Source organism: Zalophus californianus, chromosome X (genome assembly GCF_009762305.2).
Source record: "Zalophus californianus isolate mZalCal1 chromosome X, mZalCal1.pri.v2, whole genome shotgun sequence".
Classification (NCBI taxonomy): domain Eukaryota; kingdom Metazoa; phylum Chordata; class Mammalia; order Carnivora; family Otariidae; genus Zalophus; species Zalophus californianus.
In genome coordinates this window covers 1,926,560-1,953,877 of record NC_045612.1, presented here as the reverse complement: position 1 = coordinate 1,953,877, position 27,318 = coordinate 1,926,560, and the positions used below count along the sequence as shown (strand labels likewise).

The following is a 27,318-nucleotide window of genomic DNA, read 5'->3' as shown; positions in this document are numbered from 1 at the left end:
GCCACAACGGCACCAGACTCAGAAAACATAAACATCATAAAAAGAAATGTCGACAGAGGTTGGACTGCTTGGCTGGGGCCCTGAGAGCAGTGGGTAGTCACCATTTACTCTAGAATCTGCCCCTGTGGAAGGGGCTTAGGACGTGGGGTCTGGCCATCTAGTGGACGATAGGTAAGGAAAGCAGTCAGCCCAGGACTTGGTGTGCACTGGGCCACCACAGCCAGGCATGGGGCACAAGGGGGGGGGCACAGGCCTACTCAAGAGCAGAAGGCTGCTAGGAAACAGTGCTTAGAACCTAGGGGCCAGTTTCCGTGGGTGGCCCTCCAGTCGGGGCTGACCTGTCGCCCCCTTCACCATCTTCCCACCCTCCCCACCCCCCACTAGGTGGGGTACACCAAAAGCAGTGTGATGCAGCTTTCTTCTGCCTGGCCCAGGGCCTGACACCAAGGGGGTTCAGGGACTGCCTGAAGCTGGCCAGGGAAGAACCCAGAGACACATTGTTTGGACTCTGGCCTCTAGAAGTTCATAGAAGGGCAAGCTCAAGGGAGGGCAAGGTAGTCAGGGAACACTTCCTTGAAAAGTGTGCCTATCCCTCAGCCTTAGCATAGCAACCGCAGAGCCTCACCCATAGTCTCCCGCCCTTACCCCCCATCAGACACCACCTTGCTGCTCATGAAAGCATGGGGAGGGGGAGGGGACACTGGAGAAGGCAGCCACTGGCCCAGGCCTGGCCAGGTTAGGAGCAGTGTGAGTACAAGCTAGCCATTAGCACTAACATCTTCAGGAGCCCCCCCAATTCCAAAAGAAAACACCTCCAACCTGCTCCTTCTGCCCAGTCCTCAGGGCCAGCAAAGGATGAGCACTGCATCAGAGACAGGGGCCACAGCAGCCCCAACCACCCAGGCTCTCAGGCGGGTCCTAAATACGAGGCCCTGCTCAGCAGAGGCTACCTACCGAAGCTAGCTGGCAGGGGCAACCACCAAGAGGGAGACCACTGCAAAAGCAGGCTCTCCAAGCAGGTAGGCACGCCCAACAGGTTCCCAGGGTTGCAGGCAGCAGAGGGGACACCCTCCCCACCACCTGGCTCTACCCTGAGCCAATCGTAGGTCGCTGTCAAGGACAAGTCTCCTCTCTTAGTTGGCATGAGTCAGAGGTCATCCTGCAAACCTTCAGGAGGAAGTGGGGCAGGGAGTGACTCTGCCACGTTCTATCTGTCCTAAAATGTGATGAACAGGACTCAGAGGAGGCAGGTAACTCTGCCACCTGGAAGCCCCAGCAGTTTACGGAATCTCCCAAGACTCCCTGGACCCAGTGGCCAACCCAACAGGTCAGACACACCCCAAGCGGTCATAAAACAGGGCCTGCCTGGGGAGCAGCAGGCAAAGGGACAGAGAGAGCAAGTGTGAGCCTGGGCCTAGCCTGGGATGAGGGAGCCTTTAGGGGTTAGAATAAGCTAAAAGAAAATAACCTGAAGGCCTCCAGGACCAAAGACTGGGGTTCTCTATCAGAGCTAGCTGCCACTACCTTCCTGGTCACTCCAGTGATGGGAGAAAGAGGCGGCCTCCTGGTAGCCTCAGTTACACGCACGAACCATGGTCACATAATAACAACTTTTATTGTCCCCAAGAGAAACGCTACTCTGCCTGCTCCATCCACCCTCCTGCAGGACCAGAGACAAGGGGCCCTGGAGCCCCAAATAATACACAACACAAAAAAGGCTCAACCCAGTGGGAAGCATGAAGCAGGCAGAAACTGGGTCCCCTATGGCGCGCTGCGAGAGCGTGCGACTGCAAGCTGCGCCAGGGCACGAGAAGCAGTGGGGGGCAGGCCGAAGGACCCGGGAGGCCGGGCTGCAGGCAGCAGCGGGCACAGGCCGGGCGGCAGGCAGGGAGGGGCAGCCTCACTCCTCCTTCTTGTCCGTGGGGCCGTCCACCGCTGCCTGGAAGGGACAGAAACCACAAGGCAAGGGGTCGCCAGGGTGCACCCCTCCCCTTCAGCCCCTAGCCCCTCCACCCCAAAGGCCCAGCTGGCTGCCTTCTCTCCAAATGACAGGCACCAGGTGAGCAAGGGGAAGGTCGGCCAGTGCGGGAGGGGCCCCACTCTAACAAAGGCTGCGACCCTAATACCAGTCAGGGAGGTGCAGCTGGGCGCCTCGGTCACTCTGCTCTTCAAGCTGCAGGGACCCACCCCAACCGCCATCTCGGGCCCATGGCAGGCCCAGCATTCGAGTCCCTCCCCCAAGTCCCAGCTCAGGCCCTGCCCAGTTCTGCACATCTTTTAAGGGTCCTGTCCGTGAGCCCGCCCTACACTGAAACCACCACCAGTCCTCCTCTGGGGCCCGGGCTGCTCCTCTTCAGCCGCTGCGGTGGCAAATTTGGGCCACCAAGCGACAAGGCAAATTGTCAGAACTTAGGGGTGTTTACCGGGCCCTCAGGCTCAATTTCCAGGCCACCTGAGCTGCCAGATTCAGCCAATCTGAGGACTCAGACAGGTCTTGTGGGGGATGGGGTAGGTGGGTGGCCCCGGCCCTGCATCACCCCCACAGCCCATGTACAGAAGGCCAGCTGCCCGTCGCAGAGTCTCCCTGCAATGGACTTGGACTAGAGTCACAGGCCCTGCACCATAAACCAGGTGCACATGTAAGGGAAAAAGCTCTTCTCAAAGACACTGACGCCAGGCGTGAGGCTGGGCAGACCACAGCGCAGAGGGCCCACTGCACTGCTGAGGCCACTTTAGCAAGCGGCTGCCATCTGCCAAGCCACACCCCTCCTGCCTGAGAAAGGGTTCCAGCTGCTGGGCCCAGACTAGCACTGCTTGGCAGGCTCTTCTGTAGACCCAGAGTCAGCAGCAATGGAGAAAGAAAGGGGGAGCAGGAGAGAAAGCAGCCAGTCTGCCACTGGGGCCTCTTGAAGGCTCTGCTGAGGCAGGCTAGGCTGGGGATGGGCCTGCTCTGGGCCTGCTCAGGGTGCGAGGGTGCGAGGGTGCGAGGGTGCGGGGGTGCGGGGGTGCGGGGCTCTGATCCTCTCCAACAGAGCAGACCACCCATGCGGCTGACCTGTAACTTGGCGTGCTCCTCCAACAGGCGGTCGTACTCCTTGGTCAGGCCCTCAGACTGCTTCCGCATGGCCAGAGCCTCGTTTTCAGCTTTCTCTAGTTCTGGGGATGATGCAGATGAGGAGGAAAGGAAAACAGAAAGACAGGGTTAGGGAGAGAAAAACCCACCTGCTGGATACAAGTTCAGATACAAGTCTGAACATGTCCCCACTGAGGTTGTCTAGGAGAGCATTCCTCTCCAAAAAGCTCCCCTGCCGGCTACTGTGAGAGCCCCCAAAGTGGAGGAGGGCTGGCCAACACAACTGGGGGAAGCGGGAAAATACCAAGGACCCCCAGGCCCATTTGACGGAGGGACTCCAAGTGGCCCTAGGCACAGGTGACTCTAGGGAGGCTAAGGGCATGGGACAGCCTGAGAAGGCTGAGGTGAGAGCAGGAGGCAGGGAGCAGAATCCCATCCTCAAAGCTGAGAGCTCAAGTGGGTTGGGCGGGGCCTTCAGGAAGGGAGCAGATGAACTCACAGCAGGTTCTTCGGGAACACTGCAAGCAGCTCTGGTGTAGCTTCCCGCATTCTTTCTGTCCCTGCCCCAAAGGCCCTGGTGATGCCGGCACCTGTGGGGAGCAGCGCTCCCCAGGCCTGATGCTGGCCGAGATGCTCCAGAGTTAGTCTCGGAGCATCCAGGACTCCCTGGGCCCCCAGACGGACACCAGACCACTGAGCCGAGCAGAGGGCCGTTTGTTCTCACCCAGTTCCTGAGCCCAAGGGCGCATTTGTTATTAATACCTTGGCACAAGAGGGACAACCACCACTGCTGGAGCTTCCAGACTTTCAGGGGCTGGGGGACACCTGAGGACAATGCTCACTTTGCTTGTTGATGTCCAGCTCGTCCTTCAGCTTCTTCAGATCAGCCTTTAGGCTCCTGTTCTCTTCTTCCACCTTCTCCTCGGCATCCCTACCATCCAACTTGACCCCGCCAACAGCAGCTTCCTAGGCAGAACGCCAAGGGCATGGGTTACTTGGGAGGGAGGGAGGGAGGGAGGGAGGGAGGGAGGGAGGGAGGGAGGGAGACAGGCGATCCAGCTCTGTCTTCCCTGCAGAGTGTGATTCCTCAAGCGGCCCCAGGACCTGCCCCATGGGAAATGTCAGCACAGGCCAAACGCCCTGCCTCTCTTTCTCAGCAGCTCTGTGGGGTTTACCAGTCCAGCCAATGACTCAATCTACTCTCTTCTGGAGATTTCTACCAGTCACCCCTCATTGACAATGACCTCTGTTCCTCTCCCCAGGCTCCATAGCTCACTCTGGCCAGGAGCCCCAAACTCATCCCTGCCCATGCAACTCTATCCCGCCTACGAATGAATCCAAGTCCATCTATACCCATCTCCTTCGTAGCACAGCTCACAACGCACCTCCTCGCACAAGCCTTCTGAGACTGGCCACCTCCCGTCCCTGCCTTGTCCCCAGCTGATACAATCCTCAGGAGACCACAGGCCTTATCTTGCATTCTTCTATGCTAACCTGCCCATGGTTCACAGCACAGGGCCCAGCTCACAAGAGAGTCAGCTTTATCAGGCAAGAGTCTGGCCTGGGTGTAGCACATAGAGACAAGGTAGCAAAGAGGGTGCCCCTTTCCCTGTCAAGTCCCCCGGGCCCCTCCCCTACACACTCCCACCAAGAACCACCCCTTCACCTTCTACCCAATCCCTCAGCTTTGCCAACAGCCAGTGTCACACATTTCCCAGCCTGACAAGCCAACAGTGGCCCTGGGACCCATAGGGAATGTCACATGGCCGAGTCCAGCAGGCAGAACACACCTTCTTCAGCTGGTCATTCTCTTCCATGTACTTCTTGGCTGCCTCACTAGCACTCTCTGCCTGCTTTTTAAAGGCTTCGTTGGATGCCAGCAGCGTGGCCTGCTGGGAGATGAGAGTCACCAGGCGTCTCAGCAGGCTGCAATTGAAAAAAAAAAAGGGAGAACTGAGCAGAAGAAAGCAGGGAAAATGGCTGGCATGAATTTCTCTTGATTGCTCCTGGCCCAAGCTTGCCTCTAGCCTAGACCTGTCCTCTTGGGATTGCCAGGGCAGCCACGCAAGACGCCACCAGCCTGGGTCTGGCAACAGGTGGAGAAAAGGTGGAGCCTGAGAGCTGTCTTCTGCCACCAGAATGATTAATACTGCCCCAAAACAGCTGCCCAAAGCCCTGCGGCTGTCCTTCAGTCCCAAAGGTACAGGAAGCAACAGACTGACAGGACACCCCGACCAGGCCTAGCTGCAGCCGGAGGACCCCGAACCTAGCCCTTTCCAGCCGAGGACCTAGATGTTCCAGAGAAGCCACAGCACCATTCTCCTAGCTGTGAGGTCAGGCTTGCCCTGGTAAACAGGAGCAGCTAGCATCTGGGGGCACTTCCAACCTCTGGGCCAAATCCTCAGCCCAGCTGATCGGGGAGGCACGATCACTGCCCCATTTCAGAGAGGGGAAACTGGCTAAGGCAAGTGATAGAGGTCAAGAGCCAAAAATGGCCACGGCAAATCCCCACTGCAGTCTGTCTGACCCCAAGAGCCAAGCTTGCAACCACCACCCATTCTCAATTTGGAGAGGACCACTCCCAAGCCAAATGAGAGAAAGACAGAAATGACTCTTCTCTTCTCTCCCCAACCCCCTTCCTAAACACGGTCCATAGGCAGCCACAACAAGCTCTTCCGGCGCCAGGGGAGCAGAAAAGGAAGAACCAGGGCCCAGGCATACATCTCAGGTGCAGACCAGCCACGAGGGTCAAGCAGGCGGCAGCCGGGGGACACCTGCTGCTCCATTCCCCCAACAGCCAGCCCTGTCCTTGAAATGTTAGCTGACAGGAGAAGAGAGGAATGGACAAAGGCACAGCTCAAACAGTAAGAACTGTGGTGGGGGAGGAGGGAGGGCACTTTCCCCACACACCTGAGCCAGAGGCCCGGGCTGGCCACAGCTGTGAGGAAGGCACCTACAAGCACCGCTGGGGAACAGGGGAAGACTGCTTTGTGCAGAGTGTTTCCACAATAAAGTGCTTGCTCAGAGGAGACAAAGCGGCCTTGGATGCCTGCTCCCAGGCCGGCTTTCCCAGGGTCCTTGTGGAAACCAGCCGCTCACACAGCCTGAGGGCATGGGGTAAGTACGAAACAAGATGCGCTCCCCCCACCGGCACAGGCCCTGGCAGAGTCCCTGTGAGGCACAAGTCCTCGGGCCGGGGGTGGGGGGGAGGTGGGCACACAGGGGCCCTCAGATGCCCACCACACTTCCCGGTTTGCGGAGAGGCTCCAGGGGCCCCTGGCAGTATGGGGAAAGCCAGGCTGCTGGTTCCTGGCAGGAAGGGAGAGTTTCCAATGACATGTGCTCTCTAAAATTAGCAGCCAGACCTCGTGGCCCAGGGCTCAGGTTTCCCTGTCTCAGCCCCTGACTATACACCAGCCTGCCCCCCACTGGGCTGGAGCCCTGGAAGTGGAAGGAGCTCCCAAGAACCCCAGGAACCAGAGAGAAGCAACACACCTGACTTATGTCAGCAGGGCGGAAGTCACTGGAGGGACCCAGAAAGAAAGGCAAGTCTGACCAAGCCCCAACCTCCCAAACCTCCCTGCTATGAGTGCTCAAGTGCTTCGGCAGCTCTGAGCAGATCCTGGTGATGTGGAAGAGGCCCCTCCTCCCAGATGGTGACAGACTGGGGGGAGGGCACGTGTGCCACCTGCTGGATCTAGCAGGCAAAGATGGGGCAAGTAAGCCCAAGAGTGACACCCCCCACCCCGGCACAACAAGGCCAGGCAGGTGGCTGACATGAAGAGGACTCGGCTGTCCCCCCAAGCCCCCGCCCCGGTTATCCAGGGAGGCCATCCCCAGAGTGGCAGTGGTGACAGTAGCAATGCAGCAGGGGTCCAGCTCTCCTCAGTGCCCTCCCAGCCCATCCCCAGCTATGGAGAGCCAGGGCTACCACCATGAGCCCAGGCAAACACAGAGAAACCAGCACCAGAGCTGTGCAGGGAGCCTCCCGAAACCGCAGCCTGCTCCAGCCCGCCGGCCCGGGTTCACAGCCCATACTTAGGCTCTCTCCCTCAGTACAGGGCCGGAGCCACCAGGGCAGGCACCCTCCAGCACCCCCCACCCACTCCAGCCCCATGAGTCCATGTCCTCTGCCTTCCTGGTAGACCTGTTCCTCCCTGTCCTGGACAATTCTGGTAGTTCTTCCCTCCAGGAACCTTGTTCTCAAGGAGTTCTCCCTCCTGCTGGCCCAAGCCGCTCCTCTCGTCCTCCCTCCCTCCATTTGGCAACCTACACCAACCTAGAACCTGCCCTGGCCAAGTCACTAGCAGGACCACTGCCGGCCTAACCACCCGCTCCAAGGAGTGCCCTGGAATCCTTGGGGTGCTCGCTCAGCAGCACTTGGTGCAGCTGATAGGTTGCCCTCCTCGCATGATTCTCCCCTGCCCCTGACTCAAGCAACCCTCACGGCCCACCAATCTCATCATCAACAGGGCTCATCTCATACTAAAGGCTGGCCCCTGGGGGTCCCTAAGCCAAGTCCAGCTCAGCCTGTCTGTGGGCGGACCGTCCCTGCACCCCACTGTGCTGAAGGGCATTGCTGGTCTCCCTGCACTCTGCGTGCATGCCACCTTGCGCCCTTCTCCTGCCCAGCCCCCCCCACCCCCAGTCCTGTCCACGTCACTTCCACACACACCATCTTCCAGTCAGGTCATCCCCATTGCCAACGGGGATGGCCTCAGTACTTGTTTCCTAGCTGATTAACAGCTCCCACTAGTCTCCTCCCTACCCCTGACCATACGGCTTTGCAATCCACACTCCGAAAGCAAGCCAGAGTGATCTTTGTCCGAGACAATCTGATCATGTCACCCCTCTGCTTAAACCCTCTGATGCTAGTCCCTCCCTGGGCCTTCTCCCCTCACCAGCCATGGAGCACTCTGCTCCAGTAACACCAGACAGCTGGCCGTTCTTGGAACACACTGGGTTCTCGCTCGCTTGGTCTCCATGCCACTGCACTCTGGTCTGCGATAGCCTCTCCTCTTCTGATGACTCAGATCCAGTTCAATCACCACCTTCCCCAAAAACCGTTTCCTGACCCTCCCAGGTCCCCCCTTTCTTGGTTCTCCCACAGCACCTCCGCACGCCCCCATGTGGCTGGCTGCGCTGTGCTCACTCCGTGCTCCCCCTTAGCACCTCTTCAAGTTGTCATTTGTTCCCTGGGGCCCCGGCTCTCCCCGACTCCACTTTCCCTCAGCCCAGCCACACCGACGAGGACACAGGCAGAAGCAGGGTGACAGGAAGCAGCGGCAGAGAGGTGCAGGTAAGACCGTGCTGATGAGCAAGCCAGGCTTGTGACTGCAGTGGTAGCTAAAAGGCCGGTGTAAAAACACTCACAACCAAAGCTGGCAGCCCGGGGCCAAGCCAAGAGCAGCGAGCCCAGGAGCCGGCCTTCTGGAACTGCCCCTCACATAAGGGGCCCCGAGTTCTTGCACCTGCCCCCAAGATGTCTGCCTGGAGAACAGGCTGATGGACTGCCTTTTTTCTGTCTCCTGCCCCTTATCCTCTATCACACTCTGCTCTACTGCCCATGTACTATTATGCAGGTAACTGTTCTTAGCCACCCATTTCTGGACAACAGATGAGAACCCACGAGCCAAAAGGATGTCCCAAAGGTACCAGGCTGACAGAGGGGCCCGGGGTCCGGGGTCCGGGTCCCAGTGACAGAGGAAAAAGCCAACACACAAACCTTAAGAAGATCTAGATGTCTCCTTGGCAGACAAAAGTCATCCCCAAATACCTGAATTTGACTCGGCTTTCTTGTAAGATGTTCTTGGACACTGAGTGGAGCTCTCAATGCTTTTATAAAAGGTTGAGTAAACAAGAGAAGTAGAGAGAAACAGACTCGCGATGTGGACACTAAAGAAACAGCGCCAACCGTATCAGGTGGGGAAGACGGGGTTCCTGTGTGCTTTGCACCAATCCCATCTCCCTCCTGTGGGCAAGTAGGGGAGGCAGACACTGGCTTAACAGGACGTGGAGCAAAAGCAAGCGGAGGGTCCTCCCAAGTGCCAACTAGAATTTTCTTTGGTTCTGGCAACCCTCCCACCCCGACTCTGTTGCCGATCCTGCCCACTTAGCATTTCCCAGGCATCTCCTGGGTACCATGCCCTCCGGTGAGTTGGGTCACTGAGTCAGCAGGACCCCACCACAGGGACAAGCAGGCAGGCAACTCCCCTTTACCCCGCTGCCCCAGTGCAAGCGGGCACAGGCTGGTGTCACAGTGCCACCTGCTGACTCTGCAGGCTGACTGCGGCCCAGTGCCAGACAGAGCGCTGCAGGGCTGCTGGATTCTGGGTGAACCCAGCCCATCTGTCCAGGAAAAAACATGGAGGAGGAAGAAAAGGCCACCCTGACAAGGAACCGAAAGTCAGCTGATGCCCCAGGTAAGGCTTCAGGCAAAGTGGAATGATGATAACGGCAGAAGTAACCCCAGGAAACACACACCCTTAAAGAGTCTGGAATCATGAAAAGAAGGCAGTGGGGAAAACGGCAAAAAGAGTTTACTCAAGAAGATCCAGGGCAAGTCTTCCAAAAGGGCCGCTCTGAGAACATCTTCACACACATGGCTTGGCCTTCCTCTTAGCCCTCAAGTACAAAGGCTGTAGAAAATGGGGCGCTGGGGGACTAGGAGCAGGGTAAATGCCAAGGCCCGCAGCAACTCCAGCTAACAGCCCGGTGGTGCCCAGCCGCCCTGTGGCCGGTGGGACAGCCAAAGGGGAGTGGGGCGGAAGCAGATGGCCATCCATCCTCTAGCACTAAAGAGAGCCAGGGGACAGGAACATGCTGGGTTTCTCGGGCTTTGGCAGCTTGCCTTCTTGAAACCAGCTAAGAGATTTTGTACAATCCGGGGGACAGAGAGCAAAGGACTCAAATACGTGAGTGACCCACGTGGTGATCGGAGCAGTGGCGGGAACGGGAGAACAGGAGCTGTCAGCCCTGGGCGTGCCCAGCACGGTAGTAACTAGAGTCCAAAGGAAACAGGCAGTGCCTCCAGCAGGCAAGGTGCCATGCTCGGAGCCTGGGAAACATGCTTGCACCAGGGCATCCAATTAAAGGACAAGAGGTGGCTTCAGCTACACTGTCTGATGTGGAAGGCCACCGGCCACATGTGTCCTTTTCAGTTTAAATCAATTAAAACATTAAATGACAGGCCCAGTTCCTTGGTGACACCAGCACGCTCCTTCACAGCCTGAGCACTTCCAGCCTGCACACAGCTGGGACGGTGCCAGGCTGGAGGAGCCCCAGTGGTCCCATTCCATCTAGAACCCTGCTCCCCACTCCCCCACACTCTGCCTCAAAAAGGGGCCCTCCTGGAACGTCAGGCTTTCAGTGACCTTGGAGTCAGGAAGAAGGAATCTCTGCTTGCTTGGCACCCTGCCCCAAAGGAGGAGGTCACTCACCATCTGCTTCTGGAGCATGAAGAAGACAATTCTTCAGTCCAAATCAAATAGCTGAACAGACAATCCGTACTTTAAAAGTCGACGCTTGTTCTGATGCATGTCAGATGGTCCTTCCTGGACAACGTGTAGAGAAGCCCCCCAACCCTGCTTTCCTGCTGCCCCATCATCCCCAGAGCCCCTCGTGGCCCAGCACCCACAGGGCAGCGTGCGCCGCTACAACTGCGCTGAGCGGCCCTGGGGCAGGGCGGGGACAGGGCTTCTGCAAGAGACTTACCCAGTGCCTAGACCCGCAGTGCTCAGAAACTAACGACCACAGCCAATACAGCAACAGATGGAGCGACAGACCAAGTGGGACTGAAGGCCAAACCCACACCTGGCCTGTGATAGGGCCTCCACCCACATCACTCTATCTTCCAGCAGGCCTGAGCATCAGGATTTTAAAAAACCCTTAGTTACCTTATCTAGATACCAATTTAAACAAACTATAAAAACCCAAACCCAAAACCTACATGGTCATCAGGGAAATGTGAATAGCCTCAAGTTTACGTTACGAAGCTGTTACTGTAAAGTTCTTACACATGAGATGTTAGTGTTGCTTATGATTTTTTTACAAAGTCCCTGTCTTTTCAGAGATAAACCGAAATTTTATTTTGCCTGTAAACATGATACCTGGGATTTGCTTCAAAATAATCCACAGCCAGGGGCGCCTGGGTGGCTCAGTTAAGCATCTGACTCTTCGTTTCAGCTCATGAATGCAGGGTCCTGGGATCAGCTCGCGTTGGGCTCTGCTCAGCGTAGAGTCTGCCTGAGATTCTTTCTCCCGCCCTCTGCCCTCTGCACCCCACCCCCCACCCCACCCGGCTCAGGCACCCGCGTGCTCTCTCTTAAATGAATAAATAAATAAAATCTTAAAAAAAATAATGCACAGCCAGGGGACAGTGGAGGTGGGGAGATAAAATGGAAGTGGCCAGGAGACTCCCACTGCTGAAGCTGTCATGTTGGGGCCGGGGGGGGGGGGGGGGGAGGACCGTCCTTCTTTTCTGCCTCTATAAATGGTTATGTTGTCTGCGTCAACAAAGCTAGCAGCAGCCCCGGGTGATTCCAGTGCTTGGCCAATGCTGAGAGCCCCCAAGCACCATCTAACTGGGTGTCCTGAGGGTGCCCGTCTCCAACCCTGTGTTCCTGCCGCAAAGCCCACCCCACTCTACTCCGCGCCCCTCCTCAGGCCGGGCCTCGCAACACAAGACCCCTGAGGGCCAAAACTGGGCCTTCTCTTTGACTCCCTGCCTGAGCTTGGCACAGCTTACCACACAGTGGGGAAAATCCCAGAAAACTCTTATCACTACTCAGGGTGAAATTGAGAATGGCTACCATTTACTAAATACTCCCTATGCGCCCGAAATGATGCGGAGAACATCACCTGACTCACCTCAATCCCCACACCAAGAACACAAGAAAAGCACCCTCATCCTCACTCTACAGATCCAGGGAGAGGCTCAGAGAAGTTTAGTGACTTTCCCGAGGTTACCAAACTGCCAGTAACAGACCCAGGATCCAAACTCAGACCCAATTTCCAAATCCCACTATGGTCACACCAGCTTGCCTCTCAGGGCCACCATGGCTCATTATGGGAGGGAAGGGGGAAGCAGCCAGGGTCAAGGCACGGCAAGAGAGCCCAGGCTGGCCACTGGCCCCTGCCTGGCACACGTGCACCCCAGCAGGGACACAGGCATCAACCATCCGCAGAGCTAAACATCAGAAATAAGCAGCGCTCACCTAAAGGCAAAGCAGAGCCTGCCTTGCTTGCCTCAGTGGGTCTTGATGGATTTTACCCTGTGGGTTAAAAGGGACTCAATCACCTTCAAACAGACAACCCAGCCCCCAGGTCACTGGCCATGAAGGAAAGGAACTTGGCAGAGCGGCACGGGGGCAGGCCCATCTGACTACAGGAGCGGACTGCAGTGACACCATCCAGCCCGGAGGGATAGGCAGAAAAGCAGCCATCCCTGTGGATCAAATTCAGGTCATTAATACACACGGAGGAGTGGACCTTCCTGGGTCTGGATGGTGAGCACTATCTTGACCTTGACTGACATTTTAGCAAAAGCACAGAAGAACACTCGAAACAGCACGGGAGGAGCTGCCGTGTGGCCACACTCCCAGCCACTCCAGAGGGATGATGGCCAGCTGCCAGTCTCCGAGTGGGGACGCAGAAACCGAGGAAATGGGTGTGCAACAGTAAGTTACTGGCTGGGCCCGCAGCTGCCCAGATCTGCACTCGGCAGCAGCCTGTCCCAGGCCACCTGTCCCAGACCAGAGGCCCCCAGCGTGCACCTTCTGAAGGTTCAGACACCGTGTTTTTCTAACACCCCTGGGGTCCCTACTATAGGAGTTCAGGAGACCTGAAGAGCTGGGCTTCCAATCTACAACGCCTGGCACAGCAGTCTGACAAGCTCAACCTGGACGCAGGCCTGACACTCTCCCTATGTGCCTACAACCCCCTATTCAGTCCCCAAGGTTTAGGCAGCCCTCAGCGTGTGCCTGGAACCTTGGCACAGAGCGGATTGGCCTACAGGGAACAAGCCCAGGTTCCCATGCCGTACCTCACGGCTGCCCGGGCCTCAGAGGCCAGTCTGCTGGGCCGGCTAACAGCACGGCATGGGCCTCACAGGGCAGACTCAGGAGAGAAACCTCAGGGAAGCATGAAGAGGTGATTTAGCTGGGCCACCAGGGGAGGGGGAGGCGGGTTTCCAGGCAGAGGCCACAGAAATACTTGGGGAAGGGGACCCACATGGCCAGTTCATGACATGGGGAGACCAGAGCACAGACGGCAGAGGGCTGCAGGGAGGGATCACATCCCAAAGGACCTGGGTATCAAGCCTTTATGCCAATGGTGCTAGGAAAGCACTGGAAGCAGCGGCAGCGGGGTCCCCACCATGCTCCCGATGAGGGCCCCGCTAGGAACCAGTACTACCACCAGCCGCCCTTCTGAGCATCGCTCTCCTCTTCTGTGGTCCTCACGTCCACTAGCCCACTGTCTCCAGGTCTCTAGCCCAGTCTTGCCTCTCCTGGCACATTTCCTTTCCCCTCCAACTCAAGGGAAGCGGAGCTGCCGGCACCTCCCTCTCACCCATCTGTCAACCTTTCCATGAAGCAGCCTGCAGCCCGCCATCCTGCTGCCCAGCCCCTGTCCAGCGAGCTCTGCTGGCTCCCTTCCCTCCAGGGCATGCTCCTTCCAGCACTGCCACTCTGCAAGTGCCCCCAGCCTTCGAAACCCGGCGTTCCTGCTGGCCTCGCCCCTTCTCTCGTCAGCACCCCTCTGCCCTCTCGCCGCCGCCCGCCCCCCGCTACCACGCCCTGGTTCGGGCCACCAGCAGCTCTCCCTCCAGCAACCTCTGACTTGGTCTCCCTCCGTCGGGGCTCTCCTGCTGCACCCCCACCTCTGACCGTTGCCAAGCATGAAGACACAACTCTGACCAAGGGGCAGTGCCACTGGAACAAGTCAGCACTCTACCACCCGGAGGTCAGACACAGACTCAGGAACCAGCATTCAACGCTCCACCCCAGCTCTCACTCCCCCTGACCCAGCCACCCTGCGTGGCCTGCCCCTCTCCACACTCAGCCAGAACCTACTTTCGCTCAGGGACTGAGCCAGCACCTTCCAGTGCAATGTGTGCCAACAAGAGCGACCAAGGCAGATGCGTCAAACAGGATCGAGAGGCCCAAAGCACCTGGCCTAGCTGAGGTACACGCAAAATGGCAACTGGGGGAAGTTTTCCACTGTTCACGACCAGAAAAACAGGGAAGACGAGCTCAGTGTTCAAGAGTGGGCAACTGGCTAGACACACAGGAATGCTGGAGAGGCAGATCACTTGTCCTAGAATGATTGCTCACGATAAACTCGGTAGAAAGAAAATGCAAGTTCCCACATGGCAGCTACTGCTTGACCCTGTCTTTTGTTTGTTTAAGCAGGCCCCATGCCCAGCGTGTAGCCCAACGGGGGCTTTGAACTCATGACCCTGAGATCAAGATCTGAGCGGAGATCAAGAATCGGACGCTTAACCGACTGAGCCACCCAGGTGCCCCACCCCCCGACCCTGTTTCTGAGAAACGGGCAGACTCTGTAGGGAAAGAATCCAGGCATGGAGGTCTCATCGTTTTAAGTTTGACTTCTCGGCTCTGCCAAGAGGCAGCTCTGAGGACTGGGGAGAGGTTTTTGAGCTTCTCTGCACCCCCGTTTCTTCGCAAAACTATTGTAAAAATTATCTTGTGCCTAGTACACAGAACACCTAGCAAGCGGTAGCTGCTATTAGATGTCAAAACCTCTAGAAAGGCACACAGCCAAAGTACAGGTCAGCAGCAGTTACGGCAGCAGTAACGTTTCAAAGAACTTATTTTGTTATTAATTTCAAGCCTCATCTTCCTCCAAAGACTATGTGCTACCCGCTGACCATCTTCAGATGTATGGAAAGGGACAGAGTCATCCAAGAGATTAGAATCTTGAGACTCATGAAACCAAGGTTAATAAATGAGGACATGCAGGAAAGTAGATGCTGGCTTACAGATGGCACAGAGGCCTTCCTACCAAGAGCCAGGCAGTAACTACTCAGGGAACAGAACAGCCCACTATCCGGTCTACAGTCAAGAGGTAGGTTGAAAACCAACAACCCAGTACTGGCAGCTCACACCGACGCAAACGAGCTGGTAGTGAACAGGGGGGAGGAACCAGGCATGAGCCTGGGCACGGCCACTTGGAGCCCATGCGACTCGGGCCACTCCATCTCTTGGGCTGCCCTTCTCCATTCATAAGCCCGCCAGAACTACACAGGTTATTAAAGTTCTTACTGGCTTTGAACAGAACCAGAACCCAAACGAACCACACAAACCACTCGCACGCAGAGGTGAGGCCACAGGGCTGCAGTCTGAGAGAGAAGCCCTTAGCAGGCGAGAACACGTAGCGCAGGAGGGGAGGAGCCTACCCAAAGCCACACCCTGACCTGGTAGAGCCAGTCTCCTTCCAATTTTGAGTCCTTCTTCAGACACTGCCAGCCCCCCTAAGTGTGATTCTGTGCAGCGTGGCACTGCAGGCACCCCTCTGCTATCACCCCAACATGGGGCAGGGAGGGCTACTCATGTGCACATCTCCGCCAACTACTCTGTCCTTTCTGCGGCAATAACCCAGCACTGTCTCCTGTTGAGTAATGCTCACGTGTCCGTCGAGCTAAGTAAGACTGTGAGTGGGACCCCACAAAACAACTGTCACAATACAACCGAACCTGACCCAGCAGAGACAAAGAGACAGCTCTTGCTCGTTCCTTTACAGGTTTGCACACAGCTAACAGGAATCACTGGTTCAGGGGCACCTGGCTGGCTCGGTCGGTAGAGCACGTGACTCTTGATCTTGGGGTTGTGAGTTTGAGGTCCACGCTGGGTGTACAGACAACTTAAAAATAAAATATTTTTAAAAAGCTCAGAGTCCCATCAGCGAAGACATGTAGAACAAAACAAGAGAGAAGCCCTCCGCGCAGAGCAGGGAGTATGCGGCTAACAGGTGAGAGAAGACATCCTTCAAAGAGAGAAAGCGCTTCAGACGTTACAGGGCGCACACAGCCCGGTTTATGAACCAAGCAGGTAAATGAGGAGAGCGAGACAGTGCTCCCCCTATCTGAGATGCACCTGACGGGATCCAGACCTAGCTCGGGGAATCCTGTCCCAGGGAGTGAAAGCCCACGCCACGGCCCGAACTACCACCCGCTGTTGGCCTCCAGGAAGGCCCGCGCTGCACACGCGCCGCAGCAGCGCTGTCCACGTTCGAACGTGCAACGGGGCTCACCCGGAGCTTGCTCTCCAGGGGGCCAGGGGCTGGTCTGAGGAGCTGCATTTCCAGCAAACCTCCAGTTCCTACCGAGGCGACTGGGCCACAGGCCATCACAGCAGCGAGGCGCCAAGGGAGCAGGACACCACTGATCCATTTCCAATGACTAAAAAGAGTTAAGAGGCAAAAAGGAACAGAATGCCCGGGAGGACTGATGTGGGAAAGTGGGTTTTAATAGTAAAAATTTCAAACCAGCTCACATATCTGAGAACAGGGAACTAGTTACACACACTGGTCCCCTCACATGACAGACTACATGACCATTAAAAACAAGAGAAGTCTGCATGAGTCATGGAAAAATCACCAAGACATATCATTCAGTGAAAAGGGCAAGTCAAAGCAGAGCAAAAAAACCCACGGCACTTGTGCAAGAAAATTTACACGTTACATAAAACGTGACTTTAAGCGTTCGGAAACATCCCATTATTACCCATCTCTGGGGATGAGACAAGGTGCTCACCCTTGTGCCTGACATTCCTGTATTATTTGAAGTTTAGGGGTCTCTATTTTACAATGAGCAGGAATAACTTTATAATCAAAGCAACAAAGATTACAGTTTTGTTTTTATTTAAAGTTATTTCCTGCAAGCCACGTACAGGTTGTGTGGACATCAAGTCTGGACAAGAACTTTCCATAGCTAACGTTGTGCAAAAAGAGAAGTTGCTCAAGGACTACAGCCGCCATATAGGATCTGAGTCCTAGACTAGGGAGGAGTATGTATTTCTAGAAAATTCCAGAAATGATTCAACTGATCATTTGTGAGCAACTGGTGAATCCACACTGACCCCTGGGGTCACTGTTTCCTTTTCTAAGAAGTTGCACGAGACCAACCTCACAAGGTTTTGGATAGGCTACTGGACAGGGACACGGGAGAGCGCAGCAAAGCATCTTCTAGCCACAAGGGAGAGGCAGGAGGTCTGTGGCTGCTGCAACAAGCAGGCCCGAGCAGCTACTCCAGCCACCTGTCCTGTCTCACTTATGGTGTTTCACGACGCAGAGCCCACTGCAGGCTTCCGTCTTCCTGACGCTGCTTTCCTTACAGCTATGTGCTCTCCTGCAGCAGTCCTTACTTTTCTTTCTGTCCTTCCTATCTTTCAGATAAAACATAAGTTTGCCAGGGAGTCCCCTCCCACCCCACCCCCCGAGCCTCTATGGGCCCTTTTTTTTTTTTTTAAGATTTATTTGCGAGAAAGAGCACACACACACGCAGGGGTAGGGCAGAGGGGGAGAGGGAACCTGAAGCAGATTCTGCACTGAGCACGGAGCCCGATGATCCCACAACCCTGAGATCACGACCTGAGCCGAAACCAAGGGTCAGACACCCAACCGACTGCGCCACCCAGGTGCCCCTCTGTCGGCTCTTTAGACATAGCGAACTCTTCCTCCTCCCTTGGACTCACCTGCAGTTAGACGCAATCCTCTGGACCTGCCTCCCTTTCAGGCTCAGAGCACAAAATCACGCTTCATTTTGGAGCTTCCCGAAACCCTCCAACTCCACGGTACCTGTCCTCCCAGCCTCCTCATTGCCTGACTCTCCAGTTTGAAGACAGCATGCTCACAGACCCCTTCAATGATCCAACAGACCACCTGGAAAAGCTCTGCCCTTCCCAGGTCCGACCCTGCCACACTCCAACATGGACTGAGAGTAGTCAAGGTCACCTGAACAACTGATTTTTCCTTTGAAAACCTGAAACCCAGGCAGGCAGCCATTCTAATGCCTAATGAAGAAGGACGCCCCAGTGACCAGAGGCATAAGAGCCCAGCTAGAGAATTCACATGCTACCCTGCCAACCCCTGGAAGCCCTTGGCCTGAGTATAATGTTTACTCCCAGCCAATCAGCTGCCATTCAATGGCAGCCAGGCCCCTCTGATGAGCAACCCTGTGAGCAGAAGGCAGCAAAGCGGCCTCCGGACTCAAACAGGTGCTTTATATCACTTTAGTCTTACCCAACTAGCTACCCCCTTGGCGCTGATTGAGGCACTCAGTCTTACCAAAAAACCCACCAGAAACAGGCTACTCCTGCAACAGGTCTACACTGGGGACAGACATGCTCTCAGCCCCTTTGTGCCACTTCTGCCCACTCTTCTCAGGTCAGGTCCCCATGCCCAAAAGGCCCCTATTTAACTGGTCCCTTTAAGCCGGCCTCCAAAGATCCTCTCCCAGAGGGCAACGCCTCATCATTCACTTCAACCTCCTTACAGAGAGCAAGCTGGGCATGTGTTTGCCTAAAAGAGCAGGTGGCAAGTTACGGCAAAGCCAGAACACAAGTCTTCTGACATTCCGATCGGACCTCTCCCACTCACCACACTGCCTCTGGAGGTCAGAAGGAAAATCAGAGGCCTCTGGGGAAATCAGGGCCTCCAGTTCAAGGCCACAGACGGAATAGGTCAAAGTCACAGGCAAGCCCAGGGGTCCCTTCCCTCACTCACAAGGACAGCAGCAAAGAAAAGCCGGCAATATAGAGATTCCGCTGGGCACGGAAAAGCTTCATGTGGAAGTGCTCCACGGCCCCGGGGTTATTCTGCAGGTTCACCTTCTCCGTCACGTCGTCATACTTCCGGATCTCACGTACAGCATCTGCAGCAGAAGACACACAAGGGCATTAGCTCCTGCTCAGGCCAAGACTGGGCTATCAAGAGGAGACAGGCGGCATAAGTCAAGGTGACCTCACTTCCCCCAGATCTGTCACCCCAGGTATCTCCCCTTTGTACTACACACACCTTGGGGAGGACACCTTGTCAGGAGCTCTGCCCTGAGACCCACTCTCCTCTGGCTTTTTTCATGGTACTCCCTGGCCCCATTCTACCCAGACCACAAACTTGCTCTGTATCAAGATGCTAACCAAGTCTGAGGTGTTGCTGGCAACATCCATGGAGCCCCCAGTGTCTGGTTCTGTGTACCTCAAGTCAGGCTGGCTATCAGCTACCCCACCAATAACCCAGGGTCGGCCTGTTCACGTAAATCCCCACGGAGGAGGAATGAGCAGCCTAGGAGTCAAGACACCGAGGCTGCCTGCTGAAGACAGGCTTTTCCATTTCCAAGCTTCATAATGGGTTTTATTATTTTAAACTGCCTTATTCTAAGAACAAGTATCATTAAAATGTCCATACTACCCAAAGCAATCTACAGATTTAATGTCATCCCTATCAAAATGCCAACAGCAGTTTTCAGAGTTAGAACAAACAATCCTAAAATCTATATGAAACCACAAAAGACCCCGAATAGTCACAGCAATCTTGAAAAACAAAACAGGGGGGATCACAATTAGATTTCAAATTATATTACAAAACAGTAATAATTAAAATGGTATAGTACCAGCATAAAAACAGACACAGAGATCAATGGAAGAGAACAGAAAAACCCAGAAACAAACCCACAATTATATGGCCAAATAATCTTTGACAAAGCAGAAAAGAATATCCAATGGGAAAAAGTCTCTTCAACAAACGATGTTGGGAAAACTGGATAGCCACATGCAGAAGAATGAAACTGGACCCCTTTCTTTTACCATACACAAAAATAAACTCAAAATTGGGGCGCCTGGGTGGCTCGGTCGTTAAGCGTCTGCCTTCGGCTCAGGTCATCATCCCAGTGTCCTAGGATCGAGCCCGGTATCGGGCTCCCTGCTCCGTGGGAAGCCCGCTTCTCCCTCTCCCACTCCCCCTGCTTGTGTTCCCTCTCTCGCTGTGTCTCTCTCTGTCAAATAAATAAATAAAATCTTAAAAAAAAAAAAAAAAACCCTTGAAGAGAGCACAGGCAGTAATTTCTCTGACATCGGCTGTAGCAGCATTTTTCTAGAACGTGTCCTGAGGCAAGGACAACAAACTATTGGGAGTACATCAAAATACAAAGCTTCTGCAGTGAGGGAAGCAATCAACAAAACTAAAAGGCAACCTACAGAACAGGGAAAAGATTAAAAAAAAAAATCAAAAGACGATACAAAAAAATAGTCTTACTCTGATTACAAAACAAGTGCACGCTCATCAAAAATCCAAATATACCAGAAATGTGCCAAGAGAAAATATCCCATGACATAAGCACCTCCAGTAAGCACGGGACATGTGGTCGTCTTACCCAAGGCAGTCACTTTGAGCCACATTACTCCACTTCCTCTGTAATAACACGTCCTAAGCTGAAATTACCCTAATTACAGGTTTATTATCCATCTCCCCTGAATTAGACTACGTACCACAAGAGCAGAAATCTTTTCTGCCACATCCAGGACCTAGCACAGCTCTGGGTGTATACGGGGCATGCAAATAACTGAATCGTGAGAAGTCTCTGCTCCGGAGAGGTGCCGCTAGCGATACAGCACTCTAGCTTACAAATATAGTGCCATCTATTTGTCTATGTCGTAGAAATGGAACCATCTACTGCTTTCCGCCCCCGCCCCTTACCCGAGACATCTTTTTAAGTCAGTACATAGAGATCTATCTAGAAAGGTCTCTTAAGAGACCCCCATGGGAGAGAAGCAAGGTACCACTACATGGATGTTCTTGGTTTTTAGTTTGTGACTGCTTGGTTTTTAAGCTGACCTCACATTATAAAAAAATCTGCCTCCCTTTACTGGCGTCCTGGTATTAGTCTGTATCACGAAGCAAGCATTCTCCACCATTTGCAGAAATCTAAACCAGGCCAACAACATGCCTATTTGTTAATGAACTAAGTGTTCCTGTCTCCCAATCCCCAAGATTCCTTTATTGATAACCTAATCCTCAGTGGAATGGTATTATGAGGTGGGGCCTCTGGGAGGGGTAGGTCATGAAAGCAGGGCCCTCATGAATGGGGTTAGTGCCCTTATAAAAGAGACCCCACAGAGCTCTCTCATCCCTTTCACCATGTGAGGACAAAGCGAGAAGGCTCTATGAAATGGGGAACAGGGCCCTCACCAAACACCAAATCTGCCAGCACCCTGATCTTGGACTTCCAGCCTCCAGAAATGTGAAAAATAAATGTCTGTTGTTAAGCAACACGGTCTATGATATTTTCGTTACAGCAGCCCAATATAAGACCTAAAATTTAAAATGTTCATACCCTTGGACTCATCAATTCCACCTCTACGGATTTATCCTACATAAACATTTGCATAAATGCACAATGATACCAGTATGCCTATAAAGAAAGAACTGAATTACAGCAAAACCATACGTTATGATACTACACGTTAATTTTTTTTAAAGATTTTATTTGAGAGAGAGAACGCGCACGCGCGCATGCACACGCACACGCACACGAGCAGGGAGAGGGGCAGAAGGACAGGGAGATGCAGACTCCCCGCTGAGCTCGGAGCCCAATGAGGGGCTCAAACCCAGGACCCTGAGATCACGACCTGAGCCGAAGGAGCCAGCCAGGTACCCCAGGATACCAGACAATGTTTAAAAAGGATGAGATTGCCGTAAATGGAAAACAGTGTGTACTATGGTCTGAATCCAATCCCAAACAGTCCGTAGCATTTTAGTAAATATGTCCACACAGAAAAGTGCCCCTGGACATGTACAACAAAGTACTAACGATGGTTTTTCTGTGAGACATGGGATTATGGGGGGACTTTAACTTTCCGGGTTAAATTTCTGAATTTTTAAGAACGTGTTATTTTTGTGATTTAAAACAAAACAAAACATGTTTGAAGTGTCTGCACCACTGGGTGGTGCAGTTATAGTTAAGCATCCAACTCTTAGTTTCAGCTCAGGTCATGATCTCAGCGTTGTAAGACTGAGCCCCACATCAGGCTCCATGCTCAGTGCAGTCTGCTTAAGACTCTCTCTTCCTCTCCCTCTCCCCTCCCCCCTCCACCAAGCTCAAGTGCTCGCTCTCACTAAAATGAACAAATCTTTAAAAAAATAAAAAAATTAAATAAAATAAAAACACGTTTTTCTCTACCCTCCCATCTACATCCAGGAACCCTGCCACCCTAAGGACCACCTTGGCCGATGGCAGGAAGCACACTGGGATGGGGGTGTTAGGCCACACTAGCCCAAGTCACACAACACAGTGCTGCCCTCCGTATCTCAGGCCTCTGGACCAGGACCTGGACCCTGGATGCTCATCAAGCCCACTCCCCCACCACCCCCTCAGACCTGCCCCAGACTCCTCCCAGTGAAGGCTAGGGGCCAGCCAGGGCTGCAGCTCTAGCTAGTTATGCCTATCACCTTTCACCAGGATTTCCTGCTAGCTAACATTTATATTTGTAGAAGTCTCGACAGACCTCTCTAGGTTACACTTCTTACTGTTAAGGGTAGGAAGCAGCCAGTCATCAAAGCCGGTATCTCTCTCTAACTTCCAAGCACTTCCCTGACCTCAAAAAAGAAGAATGGCACCTCTGTCAACTCCTAGGTTCTGCAGAGGACCTCCCTGGCCCATCGGCTGTGCTAGGAAATGGGGAATTCACGGAGCCTATACAGAGGGGCAAGGCCCTGAGGCAGCACCCGGGCACAGCCCCTCCCCATCCCAATTCTTGCCCCTACCCTACATCCAAAACTCTGAAGTCTGTTTTTTTTAATGCCCAAAGGATGACACACATATTCCCTAGCCCCTCCAGGCTTAGAGACCACTCAGGGAAGGAACCCTGATTGGAAAGAGCTACTTCTTGGGGCCTTGCCAAGTATTTCAAGAACAGCACAGTATGCGTATGTGGGCAGCTGGTACCCACCCTACACAGTTGGGAAAGGGTAGGCTGCACCTGGCCTGTTCAGAGGAAGTCTTGCCTGAACACAGCCCATCAGGAGCTAAGACATTAAGAAGGAAAAATGCCTAATGCTGCAGCCAGTGGATGGTGCCTTGCACATTCCCCCCAAACTATGGCCCCCTACCCCCCCCAACTGCCACATTTCTGCTGGAGACTCAGGGAGAGAGGAGGGCTCTGAGCCTAAGCGGGCATCAACACCTCGGAGACAGGACCACTGTCTACAGCAGAATCCAGCCAATAGTTGAGAATCTACGCCGAGGGACATACTGACCACTTAGGACAGCACACATTTCACAGCCAGATTAAAGTTATATTGATTCCTCTGGTCTCCAATCATACCACCACATCACAAAATGCTTGCCTTCCACCTTAGTACCCTAACGCCCCAGGCCCCATCCCAGAGCATGCCCTGGGACCAGCTTATCTTCCAAGCCTGGCTGGTGTGCACCTCAACATGGTGTTTATAGAAGGACCTAGCTGTGTTTATATCACAGCTAGAAGGACCCAGAAAGACCTGAAGCCTGACCCAGATCCAGAGAGCTCTAGGATACACTACCAGACCTCCCGGTGGCCGCCCCCCAGCTTCCTACCCAGCCCCGCTCCCTAACCATTTGGTCGTTCAGTCCCTTATTCACAGAATGTCTACGTGACTGAACTGCAGTGCTGCTTAAACCAAGATCAACATGGACCAATCAGCTTCTCTTGGTTTCAGTTCTGGAATGACGTGAGGAGCCAGCCCAGGAAAGTGAAGTGGTCATCACAGGGTGCATAAAGGCTGCTGCTGGTCAAAGTAAAGGCCCAGGCCAGCAGTCAGCAGCACTCTGTTCAGGGATGAGGGAGCATCTTCCCAAGAAGACAGAGACACTGAAGGGGTCTGTCTCTGGGAAGCCCAACCTGTAGGCTACATGTGGAACGTGGCACAGGGCTTTGCAGCAGAGGCCATGCCATGGCAAAGGGTCTGGGGCGCGTAGCTGCCCTCAGCCATGGTTCACTCACCAATAACCAGCAGCACAAGGATGACAATGAGGACTACAAAGAAGGTGTTGCCATAAGTCACTACCAACTCCACCAGGCGGGACTTGAAAATCTTCTGCCATCTGTGAAGAAGACAAAAGGGCTGAAGAAATAAACAAACATCCACTTGGGCCCCAGGGCCCCGAGAACAGAAAGCCACTCTTGCACCGTTTTCCAATGGCTGAATATTCTGAACAGAACTCAGCCTCGACTGCCTGCAGTTCTCCAATTTATGACATCTATTCAAGAGTGCGGGGGGGCGGGGGGGAATGCTTGTCCACGTGCAGAAATTTCTTAAAAAAAAAAAAGCCACACTCTTAAAAACACTAAGAGTCTCTGCGGAGGGAAACAAAAACGTCCTTTTTTATTATTATTCAAGGGTAATTAACACATAGCATACTACTAGTTTCAGGGGCAGGGAAATGGAAAACTTTTCATTGCATTCCTCTACATAATGTTCAAAATGCTTGCCACGTACACGTTATTTCTTCAAACGGTTTCTCCACATGACCCAGGTGGGTTCATCTAGACCCCCACCACCCTGGATTATTACGAAGCAGACCCAAAACTTCCCTTCATTTCCTTCCATAAATACTTCAGGATGTAACTCTATCAATAAAGAGCCTTTATGCAATCACAATGCTATCACGAGACCTCAAGAAAATGAACAAGAATCCCTCATTATCAGAGCCAGAGTCCCAAAGTCCAATTGTTGCAATTTTTTTTAACACTTGGTTTGTTTGAATCTGAACTGACAAGGTTCTGACTGTGTATTTAGTTGATAAGTAGCTTCAATCTCTCCTCACCCTCTTCTGTCTTCTTTCCCAATCCACTTTTTGCAGAAACCAGGTTGTCGGTCTTACAAAGCTGTCCAGATTGCAGCTCCAAAAGGGCCTCTGTCTCTACATTTCCTCTGAACTGTATGAAGTGTGAAGAGACTCAGATCTGGCTTTTGGCAAGAGCACTTCTTAGACAATATCATATACTTCCTATTTTATTATATCAGAGATCTCTGTTTTTGTCTAAAAAGTTTTTTAAAATATGTATGAAGATTTAGCCTTATTTATAATTTTCTGATTAAAATCAGAATATGTTCATATATTATGTGTAATTAAAAATTAATTTCCAATTAACTTTGAACAGATCTTCTGTTCATTAAAAGGACTATGGCTTCACCTCTCACAGGCTGAGTAATGCTCATGAGGCTCCTATGCAATGCCGGTGGGACTGGTTGGGAGGACAGACGTCACCAAGTCAGCTACAACATAACCCCATGGTGCAAGTCTTCCAGATGCCATACTGCCATCCCCTGAACCCTAGGCACCCAAGGGAAGGCGGAGGGCAGCATTCCCAGAAACATAACTAGAGATAGGTCTTCTCCCTCTTGCAGCATGGTGAAGGCCAGAAGGCAGTGTGCACAGGAAAGGAATTCAAAAAGATGTGACAAAGCAAAACTGTGTGGAAGGTTGGCAATAATAAACACAACCCCTGCCACCTCAACCCCAGACAGGTTCTACCTGTTTCCATCTGGCCCCAGTTCCAGGGTCTTACCAACCCGGCATGGAGAAGCTATGGGGCTCAGCAACAATCACCCTTTTGCTTGCCTGCTTGCTCCACAGGCCATACCTTTTGGGAGAAATGAAGGGAATGCAGAGAAGCAGCACAGCAAAAACCTCTGCATAGAGGAAGGTGGCGACTGCAGTCCACTGCAGACTCATCGTGTTGCTAGACGGTTTCCAACAGTGAGATGTGCGCTTGTTTCCTGACAGGACACAAAAGGGACAGAAGCTGTTGTGAGAGCTGGGCAGCCACCCTTTACCCTCTACCGCAGCACTCTACTCCAGTCTTTTTAAGCCACTGGCTGAAACCCGGCTCAACTCGGCAGGGATACTTGGCCAACAGTGCTCAAAGGCCTGACAAACTCCCGTTTGCCAGGACGCAGTTACTTGCTGCCTTCCGGTATGTGCCTTAAGAGCCACCTTTCTGGCGAATTCCTTTCCCGACTGGGTTCGGCAAACTCCTTATGCCTGCTTCACTGGGAAAGTGTTAATAAAGATTATATAGACGGGAGAAAATTCTCGACATCCATCAGGCTCACTCCCTTCCCAGTCAGCCCCTGGGCGGCAGTGTTTCAGCAAACGCACTTTCTCCGAGAGCGGTGACGCCCCCACACCCCCCTTCCAAGGAAACCAGGAGGCCCTTCCCTCACGAGCCTTTCCAACCGAGCCGAGAGAAATCCTGCAGCCTCCCTCCGGGGCGAGAGCAGGGGCTAAAAAAAACCTTCCGACGCCGCCGCGTCTGCCTCGAATGCGGTGGGAGAACTCGGGAGTACCTCCGAAAGCCCACCAGAGCGACTCCCTCCGGGCGGGAGTCGGGGCCAAGAGCAAATGCGGGTCTCGAGTAAGCACCTCACGGCCTCATCCAGGGAAAGTTCTAGAAAAAACGGTCTTTTCGGAAGCCGGAGGAGCCCCTCCCGACAGCCCTGGTCGCCCACAGCCGCCCAGCCGGCTCGAGTCCCCCGCGCTCCACCCGCGCGGCCCCTCGACTTGGCCCTAAGGCCGCCACGCCTTCCCCCAGCCCCACCCTGGGCGCCCCTCTCGAGGGGCTTCGGCACCGCCCCTCGCCCCCGCGGCCGGCCCTCACGTCCCCGGAGCCCAACTCCAGCCACCGCCCCGACTTCCCTCCGCCCAGCCCTACCCCCGTACTCCCGGCTCGGCCCTCGGCCCCGGGCCCTCTCCACACTAACCGCCGCTGCCCCCCGTCGAAAGCCCGGACGACCTGGGTGGCCCCCAGAGCCCAGCTGGAGGCGCAAGCACGCTCACCGACCTTCCCACAGCCAACGCACACGCCCCGCTGCCACCGCCACCAAACGCTCCCACCGCAGCCCTGACCCCGCCCCTTCCCCCCCACGGCCGGAAACCGGAAGCACCCGCCACGCCACGCCCCCCCCCGCTCCCAGCCGCGCCCAGGCCCCGGCGACTCCGCCCACGGCCGTTTTTCGCCCCGCCCCCGAGCCGAGGCTCCAAAGCCCAGGACTGGAGGAGAAGAGGCGCCTCGGGCGCGCCGATATGAGAGGCGGGGCCTTGGCGGGAAAGCCAGGGCCCGCTTCTCTGGCCCGCGCGGTCCTCCCACGTCTCAGTGGTTCGGGGAAGGGGCGGGGCCCAGCCGTGGGGCGAGAACGGGGTGGGGCTCGCCGCGCCCGGGCTCCGCCTCCCGCCCCTCCTCCGCCTC

The 27,318-nt window shown here is 54.4% G+C and overlaps 1 protein-coding gene across 6 annotated transcripts; it reads right to left on the bottom strand.

Annotated features, from left to right (window-relative positions):
* Positions 1-1,595: 1,595 nt before the first annotated feature.
* BCAP31 (B cell receptor associated protein 31) lies at positions 1,596-26,989 on the bottom strand. Of its 6 annotated transcripts, none has more exons than XM_027609476.1 (8): positions 26,914-26,989; positions 25,714-25,849; positions 24,070-24,170; positions 18,818-18,965; positions 4,864-4,999; positions 3,916-4,039; positions 3,056-3,156; positions 1,596-1,939 (listed from the first exon to the last, which is right to left on the bottom strand). In XM_027609476.1, exons 2-8 carry the CDS (start codon positions 25,803-25,805, stop codon positions 1,901-1,903), a joined length of 741 nt encoding a protein of 246 aa, XP_027465277.1. In that variant the 5' UTR covers positions 25,806-25,849; positions 26,914-26,989; the 3' UTR covers positions 1,596-1,900. The 6 variants fall into 6 exon arrangements, with proteins under 6 accessions (XP_027465277.1, XP_027465280.1, XP_027465276.1 ...); XM_027609479.1 differs by having other exon boundaries at positions 26,910-26,987; XM_027609475.1 differs by having other exon boundaries at positions 26,834-26,962.
* Positions 26,990-27,318: the final 329 nt, after the last annotated feature.

Excerpts from the sequence above, each read along its gene's own strand:
- BCAP31 (XM_027609476.1), bottom strand. The coding sequence starts at position 25,805 with ATGAGTCTGCAGTGGACTGCAGTCGCCACCTTCCTCTATGCAGAGGTT. Across the intron at positions 24,171-25,713 it reads CCCTTCATTTCTCCCAAAAG|ATGGCAGAAGATTTTCAAGT; the intron begins GTATGGCCTGTG and ends TCTTCTTCACAG. Across the intron at positions 5,000-18,817 it reads TTTTCTTTGCTGCTGTCCTT|CCTGCTGAGACGCCTGGTGA; the intron begins GTGAGTGAGGGA and ends TTTCAATTGCAG.